Source organism: Lagenorhynchus albirostris, chromosome 3 (genome assembly GCF_949774975.1).
Source record: "Lagenorhynchus albirostris chromosome 3, mLagAlb1.1, whole genome shotgun sequence".
Taxonomy (NCBI): Eukaryota; Metazoa; Chordata; class Mammalia; order Artiodactyla; family Delphinidae; genus Lagenorhynchus; species Lagenorhynchus albirostris.
This window is the reverse complement of record NC_083097.1, coordinates 161,943,801-161,964,971: the sequence shown is the minus strand read 5'-3', so window position 1 is coordinate 161,964,971 and position 21,171 is coordinate 161,943,801. Positions and strand designations below refer to the sequence as shown.

Genomic DNA, 21,171 nt, shown 5'->3' with positions numbered 1-21,171 from the left:
GACAGGGATTTAAGGTCATCCCTAGGAGTCCCAGTGAGCTCGTGGACCTTGCAGGAACTGGGGTGTGTGAGATTTTGCCAGTGGGGTCCTGACAAGTGTTGGGGGCTCTCTTGGGGTTTTAGAAGAGCTGACCACCCGGGGAGCACCTTTATGTGATGGTCACAGGGATGGAAGAGGTAGACCCTGAGACCCCACCCCTGCCACACCCTCCCCACCTCACTGCCAAGAACCTATCTGTCACTGCCACTCCTCTTCCAGGGCAGGGCCACAGGCCAGGCACAACTGGCATGCACCTGCATGCCTTAGGCCAATCTGCCAGAAAGCCAGAGAAGGGACCCCCCCACCCAGGCTGCTACATTTTTCCCCAGAAAAGTTTCAGAATCCTCCCTCTGCCTTCAGCTTTCTGGCCTCTCTTACCTGAGAAGGTCTCTCACCCTACAAGGACTTTCCTTATTGTCTTTCCTTGTTACCAGACGGAGGTCACATTGGCAGGAGTAGGTGTTGCTCTGAGAGTCTCCACTTGAGTGTCCAATCCCAGAGTCCTTTGCTTCTTTTCTTTCTGTTCTTTTAACTCACATTATCTGTCCTATGTGCCTGTCTCCTCATAGACAAGGCTGAGAACCCCAACAAGTGTTAAAGGAACCTGATGGTTTTAGGAAAAGGTTCCAGCAAGGCCGTCCGGTTTCTCTCTAGATGTGCAAGTCCCTGAACCTCTCTGTGCCTCAGTTTCCCCATAACTTTGACAGACCTGACTGGGTAATAATGATAGTAACAGCTTCCATTTACTTAATCTTTACAACCCCACGCAGGAAGTTCTCTTATTATTCCCCTTTGTACATGAGGAAACTGACGACCAGAGAGATTGTGGAGGGCAGTCAGCTGTCAGATTGAGGGTTGCTGCCCATCTCCCAGCACTGAACATGGAGACTTTCACAAGTCAGCAGAATGAGGAGGCAAGGATTCTGCAGTGCTGTGACTGTGGCCCCGTCTCGGACATGGGGAAATGATCCCCGTGGTCCTCCAAGGGATGTGTCGAAGCTCTCCCGACAGTTTCCACCCCTCCTGCACCTCCCCCAAATATCTGTGTGCGTGTGTCCTGCTCCATCTACTGACTGTGTGCTGTGTCCATACGACCACCATTAACACACCATTTCATGAGTCACCACACTTGACATCACGCTCTGTGCCCATGCAACGGGGTAGCCAACTGACCTTTCTCAGCAGCTGGCAAATCATGACCCTGCCCTCACTGCCAAGAGTCCATCTGGGGCTGCCACTCCTCCCTCAAAGCGGGCCAGCACGGCTGGCAGAGCACCTTGATCAAGCCACTCCTGCGTGCTCAGGAACCCAACTGCCAGGAAGCCAAAGAAGGAGCCCCCGGGCTGCCTTTTTTTTTTTTTAATCCCCATCCTCAAAACAGCCCCTACCTGTGAAGGCATTCTTTTGTGTGTGTGTAATGAAATGGAAAGAAGATTAGCGTGCAAGACACACAAACCTGGGTTTGAATCTCAGTCTGCCACTTCCCCGGCTGTGTGACCTTGGACAAGTCACTTTCCCTCTCTGAGCCTCAGCTTCCTCATCTGGAAAATGGGTACATCTGGAAAATTGCTTCCTCATCTGGAAAATGGGTACATCTGGAAAATGGGTACATCTGGAAAATTGCCACAGACAGATGCAGTGACATCCAGAAGCCTCACATATTACACCTAACATCATCCATCAGGCTGGGCAGAAATCACTGTCACTGAAAAATTCCTCAATAATCCAAAAAGGAGAATCTATACAATTCTATCTATGCAATAATTCCTACATATGTTAAGCTTTGAAAGCCACTGAGGTAACGCGAAAGGTAGCAGGGGGAAGAAAAGTCCAGTGGGAATATTTGTAAGACCCGTTATGTTTTTAGAAACGTCACTAACTTCAAAAGGGGGTGGCAGGTGGGATATTCTGTAGAGAACCTGCTTGGCAGTAGGGCTTCCACTGTTCTCATGGCAATCAAGTTTCTTGCACCTTGATCTCCAGTCATGGTTGGAGGGTCATAATGAGACTGACCCTTGATTCCAAAGATGAGTTGTACAAGGGGCCACTGCCAGATGCAGAGAGCTTCCCCCAGGCCCACATTTTTCCAGAAGGCTCTTGAGAGTTGCCCCTTAATTTCATCCCAAATTGGAACTCTTAGCTGCCCCCCTTCTCCTTCATAACTTAGGGGGTAAAGCCAAAGCCGTCGTTACTGGGTATCAAGCATCAGCCCCCCCAAAGGTCTGTTTTACAGATGAGAACGATGATTAAGGGCAGTGCTGGGAGTCAAACCCAGGTCCCCCTAACTCCAAAGCTCACCCCCTGCAAGACATTCTAAACGACTTCCCTGGCAGTCCAGTGGTTAAGACTCCATACTTCTGATGCAGGGGCTGCGGTCGGGGAGCTAAGATCCCGCGTACTGCGAGGCGTGGCCAAAAAAAAGACATTCTAAAAATTTCCAGTCCCAGAACCTCTGGAGAAAAGGGGTTTTTCTCCAGCTCTTGGCAGGGACCTTCAGTGGCGAATTTGCCTTTGGTAGTTGATAATTTGGGGCTGTCCTGCTACTTGGAAATTTGGCTTTCTTGGTGCTGTTGGGCAGTGCCGGGGGCCAGCCAAAGGCAGGGGACGGAACAAGCGTCTTCCAGATGGAAGGATGGATACCATCCAGGGCCACGAGCCTAAGGCGGCCCCTCCTGGTGCCCAGGCAGGGCAGGGGAGTGCCCAGGTGTGTGTGCACGTATGTGTGTGTTCTGTGTTCTTTCTTCTGAGGCCGCTTACGATCTGTCTCTCCCTCCGACGCCACGTCACCAGGAGCAGTACACGGTAAAGTGCCTCTCTCTCTCTCTCTCTCTCTCTCTCTCTCTCTCTCTCTCTCTCTCGTTCTGTCTCGTTCTCTGTGCTCTGATGCAGCCGCACTGGTTCTGGGCCTGTTTCTGTAGCCTTGTGTCATTGCCACCGTCCTGTCGCCTGCAGTGACCAGAGTCCCCTCAGCCTGCTCCCCAAGGGGCAGGAGCCTGGAGGGGTCTTGGCCACTGCCTGTCATCAGGACCCACCATTTAGCCCAGTTCTTGGAAGAGAACATAAAGGGCGTGGAAGGGGGTCTCCCCATGGTCTTATTTCAATAGGGCAGACGAGCCGGATGGGGAGTTATCAGGGGAGTGAATGTCCAGCTTCCCAGATGGGAGAAGCGTGGACAGTCCAAACAACCAGGGCTTGGGCTTGAAGAGGAGTAAGTAACCCCCCACCCCCAACAGGAGATCTACACTCTCAGCAAAGTGATTTGAAAATTGGGTTGTTTTCTGTAAGAACACCTTGGTCAAGCCATTCCTGCGTGCTCAGGGGCCAAACTGCCAGGAACACTCTCCTTGGTGTCTCAACAAACAGGATTGTTCTCAGCCTCTCCCCAGGGAGAAGTACCTCCTAGGAGAGAGACCCCCAGAATGCCCGTGGAGTCATTTTTAGATGAGTAGATGTGCCCCAGGAGGTGTGTTCCCAAATGTTAGCAGTTTGGCCCATCAAGGTTTTAGCCCGTTCCACATACAACCTAGATGTCCACTTGCTTGACGTTTTTTCCACCAACACATAGTCTAAACTTCATTTTAGTTTTGCTAGAACACTTTATGCCATCCCCTTACAACCAGTATCGTTAACCTCAGATAGAACAGGCAACTGCAAAAGTGAATCCAACAAGAATGAAACAGTTGCACAACAAGTTGTTACATTCAAGCTGGGTTCTTTGTTAAAAGGGAAATTCGTGTTAGGGAGGCATTAAAGACCTATGAACACAGAGCAGAAACTTCCTCTCTGACCACAACAGGAGGCCTGAAAGATAACTTGAAGAAAACATAGCTGTTTCCCTGTGTGATCCCGTTCCTTAATTGTGTTCGTGATCTGCCTGAAAATATCTCAGTGACTCTCCTGATGTGTGTCTCATACTTTGGGTGCACAGCCTTGAGATACTAATGATTGATGACTTTGGTTTAGAAAAGAAAATCCCATGTTCAGACTGCTGAATCCTGCAGCACGGTTGTGGCTGGCAGGTTAAAGTCCAATTCTCTTTTCTCTGAAAGATGAGAAAAAGGAACCCTAAAAAAAACCAAATGTCGCGAAGAATATTTTTGCACCTGGATACCTGGGCACACCACGGTGGGTGTCTCTGGGGCAGCTCTACTCGTGACCCAAGAGAACTGTAGGGAGATGTTTGCTAACTGGCCCCCAAAGACCTCTGATCTGGACCCATTCACATGTGTCCTGAAGCTACACACCAGGCACATGCTGGGGGCAGAGACAAGAACCAAGGTTAAAGGGAAAATGAACACATGGGAGAAGAAATCACAGTTTCACCTTTGAAGAGTTTTCTGTCTAAAGCCAGAAGCCAATGACAGGAACAAAGGTGATTCTGAAACAGCACTGGGGTCTGGTAGAGCCCAGAGGCAGTCAGTGGAGGCTGTCAGATGAAGGGACATTTACCTTGGCCTTTGAGGGCTGCATCGTTCTGTGAATGAAGAAGTGGAGGAAGGGCATTTCTAGCAGAGGGAACAGAAGTAAAAGAATGTGGCTGGAAAAAAAAAAAAAAAGAATGTGGCTGGGGCTTGGGTTGTGTAGTAATCAATGGGAATGCAAACAGAACGGTAAGTTGGACTCGATTCCTAAGAGCCTTGAATGCCGAGCTAGGGGTTTGCACTTCTAGGAATTCAGCTGCTCCAGAAGGAGTCGGAGTAGGAGAGTGACATGGTCATTGGTTTTGGCCACTGTGTGCAGAAAAGATGGAAGAAGAGAGAGACAGGGAGTGGGGGGGGCAAGTTGGGAGGTGGGTGATGGGGGTCTGACCTATGATGGTGCCATGTGTAGGAGGGTGACCCATTGGGGATGAGGATGGAGGACAGGAAGCTGAACACGAGTGTTGGGTTTCTGGCTTGGGCAGCTGGGTGGGTGGTGAGTTCCATTAATCACAAGCCCTTGATGGCCACACCCAATGCCTTCCTTTTGGGGGCGCTTGAATCATGGTTGGCTAAGGGTGTCCTGACATCTGCAGTGCTAAGACTCAGGCCCAGTAGACCCTGGACTGAACCCCTATGCAGCAGTCTGAGCTCAAATACCCTGAAAGAATGAGGCAGAGATTCGACATCTGATGTTCTGGTTCCTTCCGCTCCTGTGGGCTCAGGGAATATTGGGGCAGGGGGTGGGGGAAGGGAGCTCTGGTTTAAAGGCCACTTTAAGCATTTCCTGCATCCTGTTGGAAGAGGGAGGAATCCCATTTTCTAAAAGCTCACTAAGACCACCTCCAAAGAGAGCACACAGGGGGCAGCCAACTTCCTCATGCTGGATCCAAGAGCCACCCCATGCAGCTGTACAGGCTCAGCCAGGGTCCGCAACAAACCCTGAGACCAAAACCACAAAGGGCCATCTACTCACTAGCTCTTGAGCCCAGATGTAGCAGGGGAGCTGACTACTCTTCTCCGGGAAGGACATGGCTATGCCAGGCCCACCCCAGACTCCTAAGCCTGGGAGGGTGGGGCCACTTGGGGCTGTGGACCACCCACCACCCAGCCTGACCTTGGCTCCCTCTTTTCCCTTCTCCCCATTCTAACATCCCTCCACAGTGGCAATAGCAAAGGAAAGGACATCAACACGATTAAATCCCTCCGAGTCCTTCGGGTGCTACGACCTCTTAAAACCATCAAGCGGTTGCCAAAGCTCAAGGTGAGATTGGGGTATGTGGAAGATCTATCAGGGTTGCCACGTACAGTTGAGCAGGTTGCACACTGCTCAAGGACAGTACGTTGAAAGAGATGCTGCTAACAGCACAGCCATTATATATGGATATACTTATTACTACAACTCTCCAGTAGATGGCAGTAAAGTGAGTTAATGGAACAAAATCTGTGTATCATGGTAATTTTCCAATAGATGAAATGTCTCTTGCAAAGTTGAGATCCCTTTTCTTAATTCCCATGAAGGCATCATGTGGATAAAACAGGGCATAACCCTATTCTGGGAAGCAGGAAACTAGGTTTCTGGTCCCACATAACCTTTAACTTTTCACCTGCCTATTCTAGGGTCCAATATCTCCTGTTCCAAAATAGCATGAACGACCAGAGTGAAGTAAGTCAGAAAGAGAAAAACAAATATTGTATATTAATGCATATATGTGGAATCTAGAAAAAATAGTGTAGATGAACTATTTGCAAAGCAGAAATAGAGACACAGACATATAGAGAACAAACGTATGGATACCAAGGGGGAAAGGGGGGGCGGGGTGGGATGGACTGGGAGATTGGGATTGACATATATACACTACTACGTATAAAATAGATAACTAATAAGAACCTACTGTTTAGCACAGGGAACTCTACTCGGTGCTCTGTGATGACCTAAATGGGAAGGAAATCCAAAAAAGACGGGGTCTATGTATACGTATGGCTGATTCACTTTGCTGTACAGCAGAAACTAACACAACAGTGTAAAGTAACTATACTTCAGTTAAAAAAAATAAATAGGGGCTTCCCTGGTGGGGCAGTGGTTGAGAGTCCACCTGCCGATGCAGGGGACACGGGTTCGTGCCCCGGTCCGGGAAGACCCCACGTGCCGCGGAGCGGCTAGGCCCGTGAGCCATGGCCACTGAGCCTGCGCGTCCGGAGCCTGTGCTCCGCAACGGGAGAGGCCACAACAGTGAGAGGCCCGCGTACCGCAAATAAATAAATAAATAAATAAATAAATAAATAAATAAATAAATAAATGAAACTTGAAAAAAATAGCATGAACCAGAATTTCCCAAAAGCTTGTTGTTTAAAAAAAAAAAAAAAAAAGGAAGGAAGGAAATGAAATCTAGTCATTCAAACACCCCTTTTCAATTTATGATGCACCTGAGGAGCACCTGTATTATTTCTTTCTTAATACGTTGCTTTAAGTCACTTTATTTTTTACCTGAGTGGATTTATTTTAAAAGGAAATGCTTGTCAAGTTTCTTAAGTTGGAAAACCAAAACCCACTGTTAACAGAAGGTAAAACTAAATATCTGTTCAAAATATAAGATAACTGTTATTAGAATCTAGCCCAAAATAATTGCCTGACAAAGGCTTTGAGCATGGACACTTGCTCTTTCTTGGTTAAAAAGGAAAAGTACAGGGACTTCCCTGGCGGTCCAGTGGTTAAGACTCTGTGTTCCCAATGCAGGGGGCACAGGGTCGATCCCTGGCCAGGGACCTAAGATCCTGCATGCCGCATGGCGCGGCCAAAAAAAAAGGAAAAGTATAAATGTTAGGTGTTAACACAGTAACAACTAAGGAAGACTTTCTCCTTCACTTAAAAGGATTGAAAGCATTAGAGAGAGAATAACTTTGCTACCACGTGACTCAGTGTTACTTGGTCTTGGGCTCCTATAGGACCTAAAAGTACGTCTGATATCACCGGTGGTGTGCCCCTCCCCCATGATTTGGGAAATAATGATTCGAATGCCCCCTTTTTGTTGATAAATATTCAAAGAGGAAATGTGGCCGCCCTCTGGACGGGAAAGCTTGCTTGCATTGAGATATGTGGAACCCAGAAGTAGTCGGTTCAGGGGCTCTTTGCCATTTTCTGGGTCACAGCCCCCTTTGAAAGCCCCGTGAAAGCGATGCACTCTCTCCCCCAGGGGAAGCCGGCAGAGCCAATGTGTGATTCCAGTAGGTTGACAATCTTTGATGCCTACTTGGAGTTAGGGCTCACGGTGATTAATAGCAGAATGTGGTGGGGGACATTCCAGGCTGAGACCCCTGCCTTCTCTAGAGGAGGACGGAAGGATTCCATCTTACGCAGGGCACGTGAAGTCAGCTCGCAAATCCAGAGCGCCCCCAAGGGATCAGTGGGCAAAAGGGAGGGGACCACAACTCCAGATTATGGGGAGGGGAGTGACGTGAAGCAGGAACACAGAATGTACAGGAAATGACATCTCCATCGAGGACCTTTCCTCTTGCCCTGAAGAGCCATGAGCTTACCTTGGAGAAGCTCGGAGAAGCGGCCCCATTTCCCAGGGCTTAAAATTGGGGGGTTTTCGATGCATAAAAATTCAGAATCGGGCCGAGCCCCAACATTTCTCAGAACCGCGTGGCCTTAACCGAGGAACTTGGATCACGTCCTTGCCCGTAAAATAGGACTAATGACAATACTTAGGTGTGATGAGCGGCTGGAGGTAGAGGCCATGCTTGTTCCCAGCCCCTCACGCTGTCCCTTCCACCCCACCCGCCAGGCCGTGTTTGACTGCGTTGTGAACTCACTCAAGAACGTCTTCAACATCCTTATCGTCTACATGCTCTTCATGTTCATCTTTGCCGTGGTGGCCGTGCAGCTGTTCAAGGGCAAGTTCTTCCACTGCACCGATGAGTCCAAGGAGTTCGAGAAAGATTGCCGGTGAGTCTTGGCTCTCCTAGGCATCCCCGTCGGGGCTGGCAGGTAGGGGGCGGCCAGATGCACCAGTCTCTTTGTAACCGAAAGTGGGGTCCGGCTGCTCACCGCTCAAAAGCCTATAAAGAGGCAAAGCTGGTAGAAAGGAACGTTTGCTTTATTTTGCCAGCAACTGCGGGCGGGGGGGGGGGGGTTGGTGCAGGGAGGGCAGACTCTCGTCCAGAGGCCAACTTCCCCCCGCGCTGACAACCAGTGGACAAAAGTTTTTATAGATGGAGAGAGGGAGCTACATGTAGAGACAGCACGGTCAGCTGTGACAGTCAACTGGTTTTTTTTTGTTTTTTTTTTTCATTCATTTATCTTTGGCTGCGTTGGGTCTTCGTTGCTGTGCGTGGCTTTCCCTAGTTGCGGCGAGCGGGGGCTACTCTTCGTTGCGGTGCGCGGGCTTCTCATTGCCGTGGCTTCTCTTGCTGCGGAGCACGGGCTCTAGGCGCGTGGGCTTCAGTGGTTTTGGCACGTGGGCTCTAGAGCGCAGGCTCAGTAGTTGTGGCTCACGGGCTTAGTTGCTCCACGGCATGTGGGATCTTCCCGGACCAGGGCTCGAACCCGTGTCCCCTGTATTGGCAGGCGGATCCTTAACCACTGTGCCACCAGGGAAGCCCTGACAGTCATCTTAAAGTTGGTCATGTGGTGGTCTGATCAGCGTCACCTTGATTGTTTTAAGTACAGTCAATCTTCAGTTCCAGGGTCAGATTTTTCCCATTTCTTTGAGGCCAATTCTCAGAATTGTGGCAGCTTTTGTCATGGCTACAGTCTAGTCATCATGTAGTTGACTTCTTCTACCTGGTGGGGTTTCAGTATCTATGAGACAGATCAAAGGATATGGCTCAGAATATTATCTATAGCCCTTGAGAAGGAACTAAAGGTCCTTGACTATGCTTAGTGACTAAACTATTATTATTTGGTCTCCTTTGACGGTTTTCCTTTGCTTCTGAAGTTTCTCACTTTTCTGATTAAACTCATTCTTTGGCTAAAGTTTTTGCATAGACAAAAGGCAGGCTAAGGACATGGATGGGGAAGGACCATAGGGTCCTCTCCATTTCATCCTGGGCTTGGAAACTGAGGTGTTGGGCGTTGGGGGTGACCCGATTACAACCAGCTTGGATCTGTAAGTAGAAAGAAAGACAGTTTTGGAATAGGAGCCTCTGACCCATGGCTTCAGGATGAGCCATAAGCTGGTTGCTTAACTTTTGAGTTGCCACCTTTGTCAAGTAGGGGATATTAATACACATCTCGGTTCCCTTGTATGAAACCTTTATAGGCAGATGTGTTTCAAAATTCAGAATACTTTGAGATTTTTAGAAATATTCTGGGGTGCATGTCCCACACAGCACACAACACAGTTAAATTAAGGCAGCCCTGTGATCAAATGCAATATTTCTGCCTGGGAACATACAACTATTTGCACCAAATGGGATAAATAACAAGTCCAAAGAGGCTCACATGCAATTGGATCAGGTTTTGTTGCCAAACGCGTTAGATCAGAGATGGGCAGACTTTGTCTGTCAAGGGCCAGATAGTAACTGTCTTTGACTTTGCATACACTTTCCGTTGCACCTAATGCAACTCCAAAGCAACCGCGGACAATAGGCATGGTTGTGTTCCAATCAAACTTTCTTTCTGGAAACTAAAGCTTGAATTGCTTATCATTTTTATCTGTCATGAATGAATTCTTTTAGTTTCAACCATTTAAAACTGTAAACAACCATTGCTTAGCTTGTGGGCCAGATCCAGATCTGGTCTGCAGGCTGGAACTTGCCAACCGCCGGATTAGGAAAAAATGTTTGGTTTTCAGAGCTCTCTGGAGTTTGGAATTGTGGCTAAGGGACTGTGGATCTGAAATCCCCCCCATCTTTGGGTCATCCTCATGATGGAAAGTTCTGGACTCAGTCCAGGAAAGTGCTGCGCCTCTCACTGACCAAGCGCTCCGTCAGTATTGCTTTTGTCGCTAGTATCAACAATTACTATGCACCAAAGGGCAGCCGGTGGTTATTCTGGTGGCTGGTTCCTGGATTTGGAAGGATCCCGGGCATTGGGCTAGGAGTCTGGGGCTAACCTTTGTTTCCTACCCTGAGAAGGAAGAGCGAGCGGCTGCCCCCCTTGGCCTGATGAACCCAGAAATGTGCCTGCCTCCCTCCCTGCTCTCAACTTCCCCCCAAGCCTGAGGCTCCCACCCTTGGGTCTAGAAGTGTTCAAGTTGGAAAAGGATACAAGGTTCTGAGTTGGCTCTCCCACTGGACACAGGGCTGCGGCATCATCTGTGGATTTATGTCCAAATGGATGTACACAAGCTCCAGGGAGAAACGGGCTTCCTGGGCTGTGGGAAGCAGCGTGGGCTGGTGAGCCCCTCTTCCTCCCCCTCTCCCGTCTGTCTAGTGGCTGAATACGGGCGTCCCTCCATTTACTAATGGTCACCGCTTTCTGTGACAGTGGCAAGTACCTCCTCTATGAGAAGAACGAGGTGAAGGCGCGGGACCGAGAGTGGAAGAAGTATGAGTTCCATTATGACAACGTGCTATGGGCTCTGCTGACCCTCTTCACCGTGTCCACGGGAGAAGGCTGGCCACAGTAAGTGGTCCAGTCAGAAAGCCCCCCAGGAGGAGCTCGGGGCCCTCCAGCGAGCAGGAGAGGAAAGGGTCCAAGAGCCCAGTGCTGAGAAAGGTCTGAGGGAGGGGGGAGGGGTTTGCTCCTGGCTTCCAGAAGTGGGGACAATGCAAGATGCAAGACGTCAGCAGAACAGTATCGGCCATATGTGGTGTGGTTGGGCTTCTCGGGGCAGAAATCCAGCAGTCGCTTGGCTTGCCAACCCCTTGAGTGTACGGGGCTGTGTGCTCCCAGAACAGGCACCGTTTCTAATTTACAGAAAGGCCGCATGTACGTACACATGCGGTCGCATCCTCTTAACCCTTCCGGTGCTGGTGAACAAAAACCTCCAAGCCAGGGGCGTGGGAACCTGGCATTTTCCAAGTCGGTTTGACCAGTCTGTCCCAGACAGGGCTAAGGCTGGGGTGACACGGGTGAGACTGACTTGTGCAAGTCCAAACTTTCATTCTTTTTTAAGTTTTTTTTTGTTTAGGGGGTGGTTTTTTGTGCGGTGGGCGAGGGGGGTTGGCCACGGTGCGTGGCATGTGGGATCTTAGTTCCCCAACCAGGGATCAAACCTGCGCCCCCCGAATTGGAAGCACGAGTGTCAACCCCTGGATTGCTAAGGAAGGCCTCAAAATTTCAATTTTTGAGATTTTGTTCATCAGGGGCTTTGGGGCATTTCTTGTGACTTTTTAACATGTTGCAGGCAATACTAAATATTACAGTGAAATATTATTTATCTCGATTACTGAGGGGTTTGACACCCGCTGAATTTGTGCCCCTGGCAAGTGTCTCCAGAGGTCTCGGCTGGATGCAGTTGAAGGTTTGGTAGATTCCAGTGGGTACCTTCAGCATCCTCACCTCCCTCCCTCGCTCAGCAAACACCCCAACCGACACACGCCTGTCTGATCACCCATGCACACGCTCAGTGTCCACACGCGCGGGGCCGGCGCTAGCCCTTCAGGCACCGTTGAGCGAATTTTTTAAAGACACCCCTTCCTCAACAGACTTGACTTCCATCTGTCAGAAAAGCGTTGCAATGTACTTAATGATCTTGCTCCAAAAAGGCACTTTATGGCCACCTGCCAAAAAGCTGTCACCATTAATACACAAATCTATCAGGTCTGCAGGATGAATGGTGCCCCTTAGAGGCAGAGCGCTTGAGCAGTGAGTGATGTGTGCAAATGTACAGAGCAGCCGTGCACACACTCACTTCCAGGTGCATCCTCATTACCCCTCCTCGGCTCCCACGACCACCTGTGCTTAAATATTCACACACACACACACACACACACACACACACGCCCACCTCCGTGACCCCCTACTCACTCCCATTCATCACCACAAACCTAGTTTCAAATCCACCTTGGCCACATCTGAGTGGGTGATCTACAGCCGAACCTCAGTTTCCTTGTGTGCAAAACGGAGCCGGTAATAACCTCCCTGAGAGGGTTGCTGAGAAAATGAATAAAATGTTGAACATCATTTCTGGCACATAACAGGCCCTCCGTACAGGGCAGTAGAAGTAACTGACATTGCTGTCAACACTCCCCACAGGCAAAAGAGGTGGGAAGATTACAGCTTCATAAAGTAACCACGGTGACTGCAGTCAGAAATCAGTGACGACTCTTCATTTCTTTTCTGTTTCCTCTTAATATTTTCCTCCATTTCTGTTCCCCTGTCTCACTTTCCCCCTCTCCCCACCCTGGTCCTCACAGGGTCCTCAAGCACTCCGTGGATGCCACCTTTGAGAACCAGGGTCCCAGCCCTGGGTACCGCATGGAGATGTCCATCTTCTACGTCGTCTACTTTGTGGTGTTCCCCTTCTTCTTTGTCAATATCTTTGTGGCCTTGATCATCATCACCTTCCAGGAGCAGGGGGACAAAATGATGGAGGAATACAGCCTGGAGAAAAATGAGGTACCACTTCCCACTTACATCCCCACTTAAAAACTGACACCCCCCATCACACATGCACACACACACACATACAGAGGAACCAGCTTCTGCAGGCATCTGGGGAGGGAACAGCAGCATTCTCCAAGCAGAATCCAGCTTGCATGAAGGGCAGCCCTTCGTGGGGTTTCCAGAGGAAAACACATCAGAGAGAAGTTGTGTATGTATCAGTCAGTTTGGACTAGGTTATGATACGGTAACAAGCAGCCCTCACATCTCAATGCCAGATATCCACAAAGGAATTGAACTGCATGTCCAGGTGGCTCTGCTCCATGTCATCTTTATTCTGGTTCCCCTTTAAGATGCTTCAGATAAAAAAGAGAGAATGGCAAACCATGGTCCAAGTCTTGTGGCTTGTGCCCAGAAGTGACATGTGTCACTTCTCACATTTCATTAGCCAGAGCTAGTCACATGTCTGATGTCAGTGGGGCAGGGAAGTACAGTCTCCCCCAGGGAGGGGTGGTGAATATTTACAAATGAAAATCCAGTCCACCAGGGAGTATACGCATGACCCTTTGCTTCTCTAGAATCATCCAAGCTAGGTGGAGGACCTAGAATGCATTCTTCCTCTGCTTTGTTGGCCTCTAAGACTAAATAATTATTATTCCTCCCTGTCTCCTTCCCTCAAAGAGAAGGAGAAGCAAAATAGTCGGTAAGAAAGAATAGTTAAGCTTCACAACGTGGATGGACCTAGAGATTATCATACTAAGCGAAGCAAGTCAGAAAGAGAAAGACAAATACCATATGGTATCACTTTATGTGGAATCTAAAATATGACACAAATGAATGTATCTATGAAACAGAAACAGACTCATTGACATAGAGAACAGACTTGTGGCTGCCAAGGGCCGGGGGTGGGACGCGGAGGGAAGGATTGGGAGTTTGGGATTAGCAGAGGAATCCCATTATATATAGGATGGATAAACAACAAGGTCCTACTGTATAGCACAGAGAACTATACTGAATATCCTGTGATAAACCATAATAGAAAAAAACATGAAAAAAGCAACTGAATTGCTTTGCTGGATAGCAGAAATTAACACAGCATTTTAAATCAACTATACGTCAATAAAATTTTTAAAAAGAATGGTTAGGCTTCAATGTCAGACTCTGGTTGAAATTCAAGGTTCGCCCACTAGGCAGCTGTGCCACGTCAGGCTTAACCTCTCTGAGCCTTTATTTTCCTCACCTGCAAAGTGGGGGCTACTGATAGTACCCATTGGTCATGTTTGCTAAGGGGATTCAATGAGATCATGGGGGAGTGTCAGCACAAGAAAACATTCACGGCGAGGAGCTTATGGGGGGTGTGGGGTGGGCAAGAGAGGCAGACATCCAGGCAGACGTGCAGAAGAGCTGCATCGAATGAGATGGGGGGTGCTGGGTGTCCAGCCGCCTCTCTCCTGCCTCAGGCCCTCACACCAATGCGCTCTGTCCCGCAGAGGGCCTGCATTGACTTCGCCATCAGCGCTAAACCCCTGACCCGACATATGCCCCAGAACAAGCAGAGTTTCCAGTACCGTATGTGGCAGTTCGTGGTGTCCCCGCCTTTCGAGTACACCATAATGGCCATGATCGCCCTCAACACCATCGTGCTCATGATGAAGGTGAGTCCCCCCTCCCCCCAGGCACCGCTTAATCCCCACCGCACCCCTGCCCCACGCAAAACAGAACCGGCTAAGAGTTTCCCAGGCAGACCACACTCTGTGTCACCACCAAGCCCCTGTTCCTGCTGTGCCCTCTGCCTGACACACGGTTCCCACCACTTTGTCTGGCCAGCCCCTTCCAGCTGCCCCTGCAGAGCCCTTCCTCTAGGAAGCCTTCCCTGACCTCCCAGGACCGCATGAGGTGTTTGCAAGCATCCTGTCTGTTATCTCACGTGCCACGATATCAGTGTTGGGTTGCCTGATAGTCTACCACCCGCCTGTGAGCTCCGAGGGGCCAGACAAGTACTGATCACCCCTGAATTTCAGGGGCTCAGAGAGGGCCTAACTCAGAGGGAACAAGAGCCCCTTGATAAATGTTTGATGAAAGAAATGAGGAGGGAAGGGCAGGTAAAGACCCTGCGAACCTCGGGGCCGTGGAGCCTCTTCAGGGTGAAAAGTCAAAACTTCTCACCCTGTGCTTTGGAGACCAAAAGCCTGAATGTGAGCCCAGCTCTGCCATTTAATTCACCATTTAACCTTGCACTAGTGACCAGTGGCATCTCAGGGCCTCAGTTTCCCTGTCAATAAAATGGGAAGGATAATAATAGCACGTTCCTTGCCCCCTGTGGGGATTAGGATTGAATAAGAAAGTTTCTGCAAAGACGTTAGCACATTTCTCAATTCTTAAAAACACTCAACAAATTTAGCTGTTGATTTTTTGAACTGGTAAAAAAGCGGTGCCTGTATTCACCTGAAAATTCATCTCCATAAGCAAGTGCTTTGTCTTTTCGTTGTTAGGAGCATAACAGTTTCAAACAAACAGAAGACAGAAAGATAGAACAGCACAGCCCTTCTCAAACTGCTCACAGATCAGCTGGGCATCTTGTGAAAATGCAGATTCTGGTTCAGCAGGTCTGGGTGGGTCTGGGACTCCACAGTTCTAACCAGCATCTCGGTGATGCGGATGCTGCAGGTCCCTGGACCACATCCTGAGTATCCAGGCGCTTGTGAATACCCAGTCTCCATCACCCAGAGTTACCCATCTGGAACATTCTGCTATGTTTGCTTCATCTATTTTTTTTTCTCATTTTTTAAAAATTGAGATGAAATTCACATAACCTACCGTTAACCCTTTAAAGTGTACAATTCAGTGGCATTTGGTACATTGACGATGCTGTGCAACCACCACCCCTATCTGTTTCCGGAACATTTCCATCACCCCGAAAGGAAACCCATCCCCATTACCAGTGACTCCCTATCCCCCTTCCCCCAGCCCCTGGCAACCACTAATCTGTGTTCTACGGATGTACCTATTCTGGACACTTCATCTATTTTTTAAAGTGTTTTAAATGATAGACACCACACTATTTCACACTTAAATTCTTCAGTGTGCTTTCCAAAGTAATCAGAACATTTTCCTACATGTGCTTATGCCTGACAAGCTTAGTGTTAACACCGTAAGATCCGTATTGAATTGTCCCCAAAACGTCTTTTACAGTGAGTTGTTTTTTGAGCCAAGATCTAAATGGCTACACACGGTCTCCAGTTTTTCGTTTTTAAATCTCTGTCCTCTGCCCCACCCCCGCCCCACCACCACCCCGCGCTGTTAACTTTTTGAGGAAACCAGATGAGCTGAATGAAAACTGTCCCACCTCTGGGTGCATTGGTTTCCTCCATCTGCTGGATTTCCTGTAACCTGGTAGTTAGATGTAAAGGTTATCGGTTCAAATCTGATTAGTTTGGGCAAGAGTCATAAGGAGTCAGAAGAGCGTTACCTCTGGCGGGGGGCGGGGGTTATCAACTGGGAAGGGGTGCAAGAAAACTTTTGGGAAGGGTGCTGGAAATGTTCTACATCTTGGTCTGGGAAGTGGTCTCATAGGAGTGTGCAGGTAATAATTTAAAAAGACATCTGGAAAGAAAAAAAGAAATGACTGCAAAGAGGATGCTGTAGACATCCTGCATCCCATCAGGAGGCCCATCGATAGGGCCAGGCTCTCCCGCGATCTCGGCTGCTAAGATAGGACTCAAGAAAGGAATTTTTGTTTTGACCTGAAAAGAGTAGCCCAGCCAGTGAAGAGCTTGCCTGGGGCCCGGGCTGGTTCCACAGTACATCAATAGGGAAACCAAGTGTCCGAGTCCTGCCTGCCCCGGGGAAAGGGCAGCCACGAAGCCACCCCAGCCCTGGTCCTCGACACTGTGCCCACTGACCCCACTGCTCTACTTCCTTTCTTCTCTAGTTCTACGGGGCCTCTGTTGCTTATGAAAATGCCCTGAGGGTATTCAACATTGTCTTCACTTCCCTCTTCTCTCTGGAATGTGTTCTCAAAGTCATGGCTTTTGGGATTCTGGTAAGTCCAGCCTTGGAGCTAGAGCTGTGGGTTAAGGGAAAGCCCAGAGGGGCACTGGGTGCTGGGTGGTGGTCTCCCCACCTGGTCCCTCTGCCCCCAACCCCCATGGTGACTTGAGCATCCCTCCAATGTGCACAGATTCCAAACTCTGTGTCAGGCACATATCGATTATTAAATGATGCGATGAGACAGGTAATGATTCATTTTGCAGATAAGGAAACTGAGGTTCAGACAGGCAAGTCCACAGCATTCAAACTGTTCTAGCCACAGTCGCAGTAAGAAATACATTTGGCAGTGGAGCCCAGTACTCAGACGTACAAACAGACAACCAAAATGAAATATTCACAGAATCTGTATCTCCCCTTAGCACATGCCCTATACGCTGAAGTTGTCTATCTCCTTGATTCCATGTCCCCCCCGCCACTTTTTTTTTCCTCCCCGGCCGCACGGCATGTGGGGATCTTAGTTCCCCAACCAGGGATCAAACCCACACCCCCTGCAGTGGAAACGCAGAGTCTTAACCACTGGACCACCAGGGAAGTCACGCCCCTCCTTTTTTAATGCAGTTCATGACCTACTAACTTGATTTCGTCTCCCACTAATGCAAGCGGTCTTAACCCCCTAAGGGATCTATGGATGTAGGGTGGGGTGAGGGAGCCCAGGAAATGAGAGGTGAAAAAAATTCCATCTGTATTTTTCACCAGCTGCTCACTGGACTTTTGCTTTTCCTTCCATCCTGAAAGTAGACAGCAAACCCCCGCAGGATTACCAATATGATCTGTGTCACTGATAAAAATCAGATGTTCTCATATCGCATCCCAGAGGTTGCAGGTAAGTCAGGCCTCCATATCCACAGGTTCTGCATCCACGAAGTCAACCAGTGCGATTGGCAATTGGTTGAATCCACAGATGTGGGACCCGCGGATACAGAGGCCTGACTGTGAAGGACTTGAGGATATGCTTAGCCCACCTCTCTGAAGAGAATGACCTACAGCCCGTGGTGTCAGACCGAGACTGGGGTCATACCTCGGCTTCCCAAGGTGGTGAAAGCTGTCGGCTTTGGCACCAGAGAGACCTCGAGTCCAATCATATCCAGGCTATGTCACCTCACCTCTCTCTCCTCCTTTGCAAGAAAGGCCCATCCTCTGCCTCTCCCTCGAAAGAGCTCTTGCAAACCCCAAATGCAAATAATGTGTGTCTGGAGACTGAAGGTCCAAGCCTGACATGTTGCGAGCACTCAGTAAATACCAGAAAGTGTTCCAATAAAGTTCATCACCTGACCTTTCTCCTCCAAAGCAGTGGCTACCAAGCCTGCAACCCATCAGAAGCATTTAACGTTGAATGATGCCCCAGACCCACCTCAAGAGATCCTTATTCATTTGGTGGGGTGGGAGCCCCTGAATCTGTATTTTTTTTTATTTATTTTTATTTTATCGGTGGCTGCATCAGCTTTTTTTTTAAATTAATTTATTTATTTATTATTTTTGGCTGTGTTGGGTCTTCGTTTCTGTGCGAGGGCTTTCTCCAGTTGTGGCGAGCGGGGGCCACTCTTCATCGCGGTGCGCGGGCCTCTCACTGTCGCGGCCTCTCGTTGCGGAGCACAGGCTCCAGACGCGCAGGCTCTGTAGTTGTGGCTCACGGGCCCAGTTGCTCCACGGCATGTGGGATCCTCCCAGACCAGGGCTCGAACCCATGTCCCCTGCACTGGCAGGCAGACTTTCAACCACTGCGCCACCAGGGAAGCCCCTGAATCTGTATTTTTCATGAGGACACCCAGGGGAACCCAACATACAGGCTGGGCCATTAGGCCCTGCACTGAGGACCAGCCAGGCATGGGGAGGCACCCTGCCGTCAGGGCAATTGCACCAACTCAGAGTTCCAGTCCTGGGGATGCCACCTGTGGGCTGTGTGACCCAGAACAGGTCACAGAACATGTACCGGGAAGAACTCAGGCTCTCGAGTACCCATGCCTGGGTATGAATCCTGCCTCAGACCCTTTCTAGCTATGTGACCGCAAGCAAGGCACTTGGCCTATTTGCTCCTACGTATACATCTACAAGATGGGAGAACGACACATCCAGCCTCCCAGGGCTGAGGGGGGTGTGAGCATGAGCCCAGGCACAAGCCCTGCCCAATGCAGCTGTCTTGTAATTTTTTTTCATTCCCAGTCAATGTTCCGGTGGTGAAGTGATGCATTCTGCCAGGGGCTGGGACTCCATCTCCTCCACCCCTGACAATCCTGCAGGGTTCTGCACTATGCCTCCCCCTTCAGTTTTACATGAAGCCCCAAGTTCCCCATGTGGAGTTTAAATGATAGGGGGGCTATCCAGGGGCTTGAGGCCTGTAGCCAAACACAACACCTATAAAGTTGTCCTCGTTTGTGCTCCCCTAGAGGTAGAGCCTGAGACAAACTTGAATGCAAGGAATTTATCTGGGAGGTGACTCCAGGAAGCCCCGTAGGGGAAAGAGGGTGTGAGACAGAGAAGGGAAGGCAGCCCGCACAGGGTGTGTTGGTGAGCAGCTTCCCTATGGGTATAACTGGGATGCAGTTCCATGGAGGACCTCTGGGGCGCAGCAGAGAGCACTTACTCAGGTCATGTCACCCATGGTGGGGAGCTGGAGTATTTATCCTCCAGTGCCCATCAGTCATAGTCGAGGGCTGCTCCCAGAGGAGCTGTTAATTCCCTTATGCAGCTAGAGAAAACCCCTGGGCAGAGTAACAAAGGTACACAGTCAAAATATGAGAGGATATGGGTAGGGCCCCAGCCGCACCTGTTAAAATACCAAAAGTGCCAGTGGAACCTGAACTCCTTTTAGACAACCATAAAACAACATCCATTTATTGAGCACCTACTATATACCGAACCCCACAGTCAGTGACTCACATTCATTATCAGATTGTTGTTATACCTTTATCTTCCGGAAGAGGGCCCTGAGGCCCAAGCAGTCCAACTCCGAGGACATTTGATTCGTACGTGCTGAAAGAATTTGATCCTGGGAAGCACAGATGCAAAGCCTGTGTCCTTCTCTGTGAGGCAGAGGGGCTGCCGCCGGGTCAGATACTCAGGGGAGAAGATGACTGCTCATAATGGGGCCCAAGCCCCGAGCTGGCCTCTGCTTTTGTGAGGTTGCTGGGAAGGCCTGTGTTTAGCATGGGTCCCACCAAGCCTTGAGGGAAGGGCCGTCTATTTGAACCAGACCCTTAGATCCAGGCAGGGGTGCTACTCGTTGTGGGCTCAAACTGTGAAATATTTCAGTATTTTTTTTAATATTTATTTATTTATTTGGTTGCACTGGGTCTTAGTTGTGGCAGGCAGGCCCCTTAGTTGTGGCATGCAAACTCTTAGTTGCAGCATGCATATTGGATCTAATTCCCTGACCAGGAATTGAACCCAGGCCCCCTGCATTGGGAGCGTGGAGTCTTAACCACCGCGTCACCAGGAAGTCCCAATATTTCAGTATTTTAACTACAGCATACTATACCTGTGTGTCCCACTTGAGCCAGAACCCAGCCCAGGGATATACCAGTCAGGATAGCTCAAGTTAAGCTGTGGTAACAAACACAGCTTTGTTGCTCCAGTCAACAAAGGGTTTACTCAGAGACCCGGGCTCACTGAGCAGCCGTCATCTGGAACATTACTGGTCACCAGGTCCAGGGTTAAGAGAGTTCTGGCGGGTCCCGCGCTGGCCAGAAAGTGACTCATGCTGCCTCTGTTCACAACCCATTGGCTGTAACTAGATACACAACCTTATCTAACCACAAGGGGGCCAGGAAGTGTAGCCTCGTGTATGCCCAGAAGGCCTCTGCACCCTTGTTCCTATCCCCCTTCTCCAGATTAGGAAATGGAGGCACAGAGAGGTTAAGTCACTGACCCACAGCCACACAGCTGCATGGTAGCAGAGCTGGCAAGTGACCCCAGAGGCTGCTGTCTTAGCAAGGGTGCTATAAGCACGGTCTTGATTCAGCAGGGTCCTGTCCATAGACTCTGGGCTTGCCCAGACCTGGGTTCAAATCCTGACTCTTCACCTCTGTGCTGCCTGAGGTGAGCATCTTTGCTCTCTGAGCCCCAGTCGCCTTGTATAAAATGGGTGATAAACCTTCCTTCCGAGAGTCTTCATGAGGACCACAGTGACGTCATTTAGGAAGCATCTGAGGTCTCAGAGAGCCCTTGGAACTG

The 21,171-nt window shown here is 49.6% G+C and overlaps 1 protein-coding gene across 3 annotated transcripts in view; it reads left to right on the top strand.

The window, feature by feature from the left end:
* The window catches only part of CACNA1A (calcium voltage-gated channel subunit alpha1 A), a 236,819-nt gene that overhangs the window by 179,701 nt on the left and 35,947 nt on the right, over nt 1-21,171 (top strand). For all 3 annotated transcript variants that reach the window (XM_060144945.1, XM_060144944.1, XM_060144946.1), the window contains exons 25-30: nt 5,622-5,721; nt 8,246-8,406; nt 10,891-11,028; nt 12,765-12,966; nt 14,442-14,606; nt 16,883-16,993. In XM_060144945.1, coding sequence (XP_060000928.1) covers nt 5,622-5,721; nt 8,246-8,406; nt 10,891-11,028; nt 12,765-12,966; nt 14,442-14,606; nt 16,883-16,993 — 877 coding nt within the window. The remainder of the gene's footprint in view (nt 1-5,621; nt 5,722-8,245; nt 8,407-10,890; nt 11,029-12,764; nt 12,967-14,441; nt 14,607-16,882; nt 16,994-21,171) is intronic.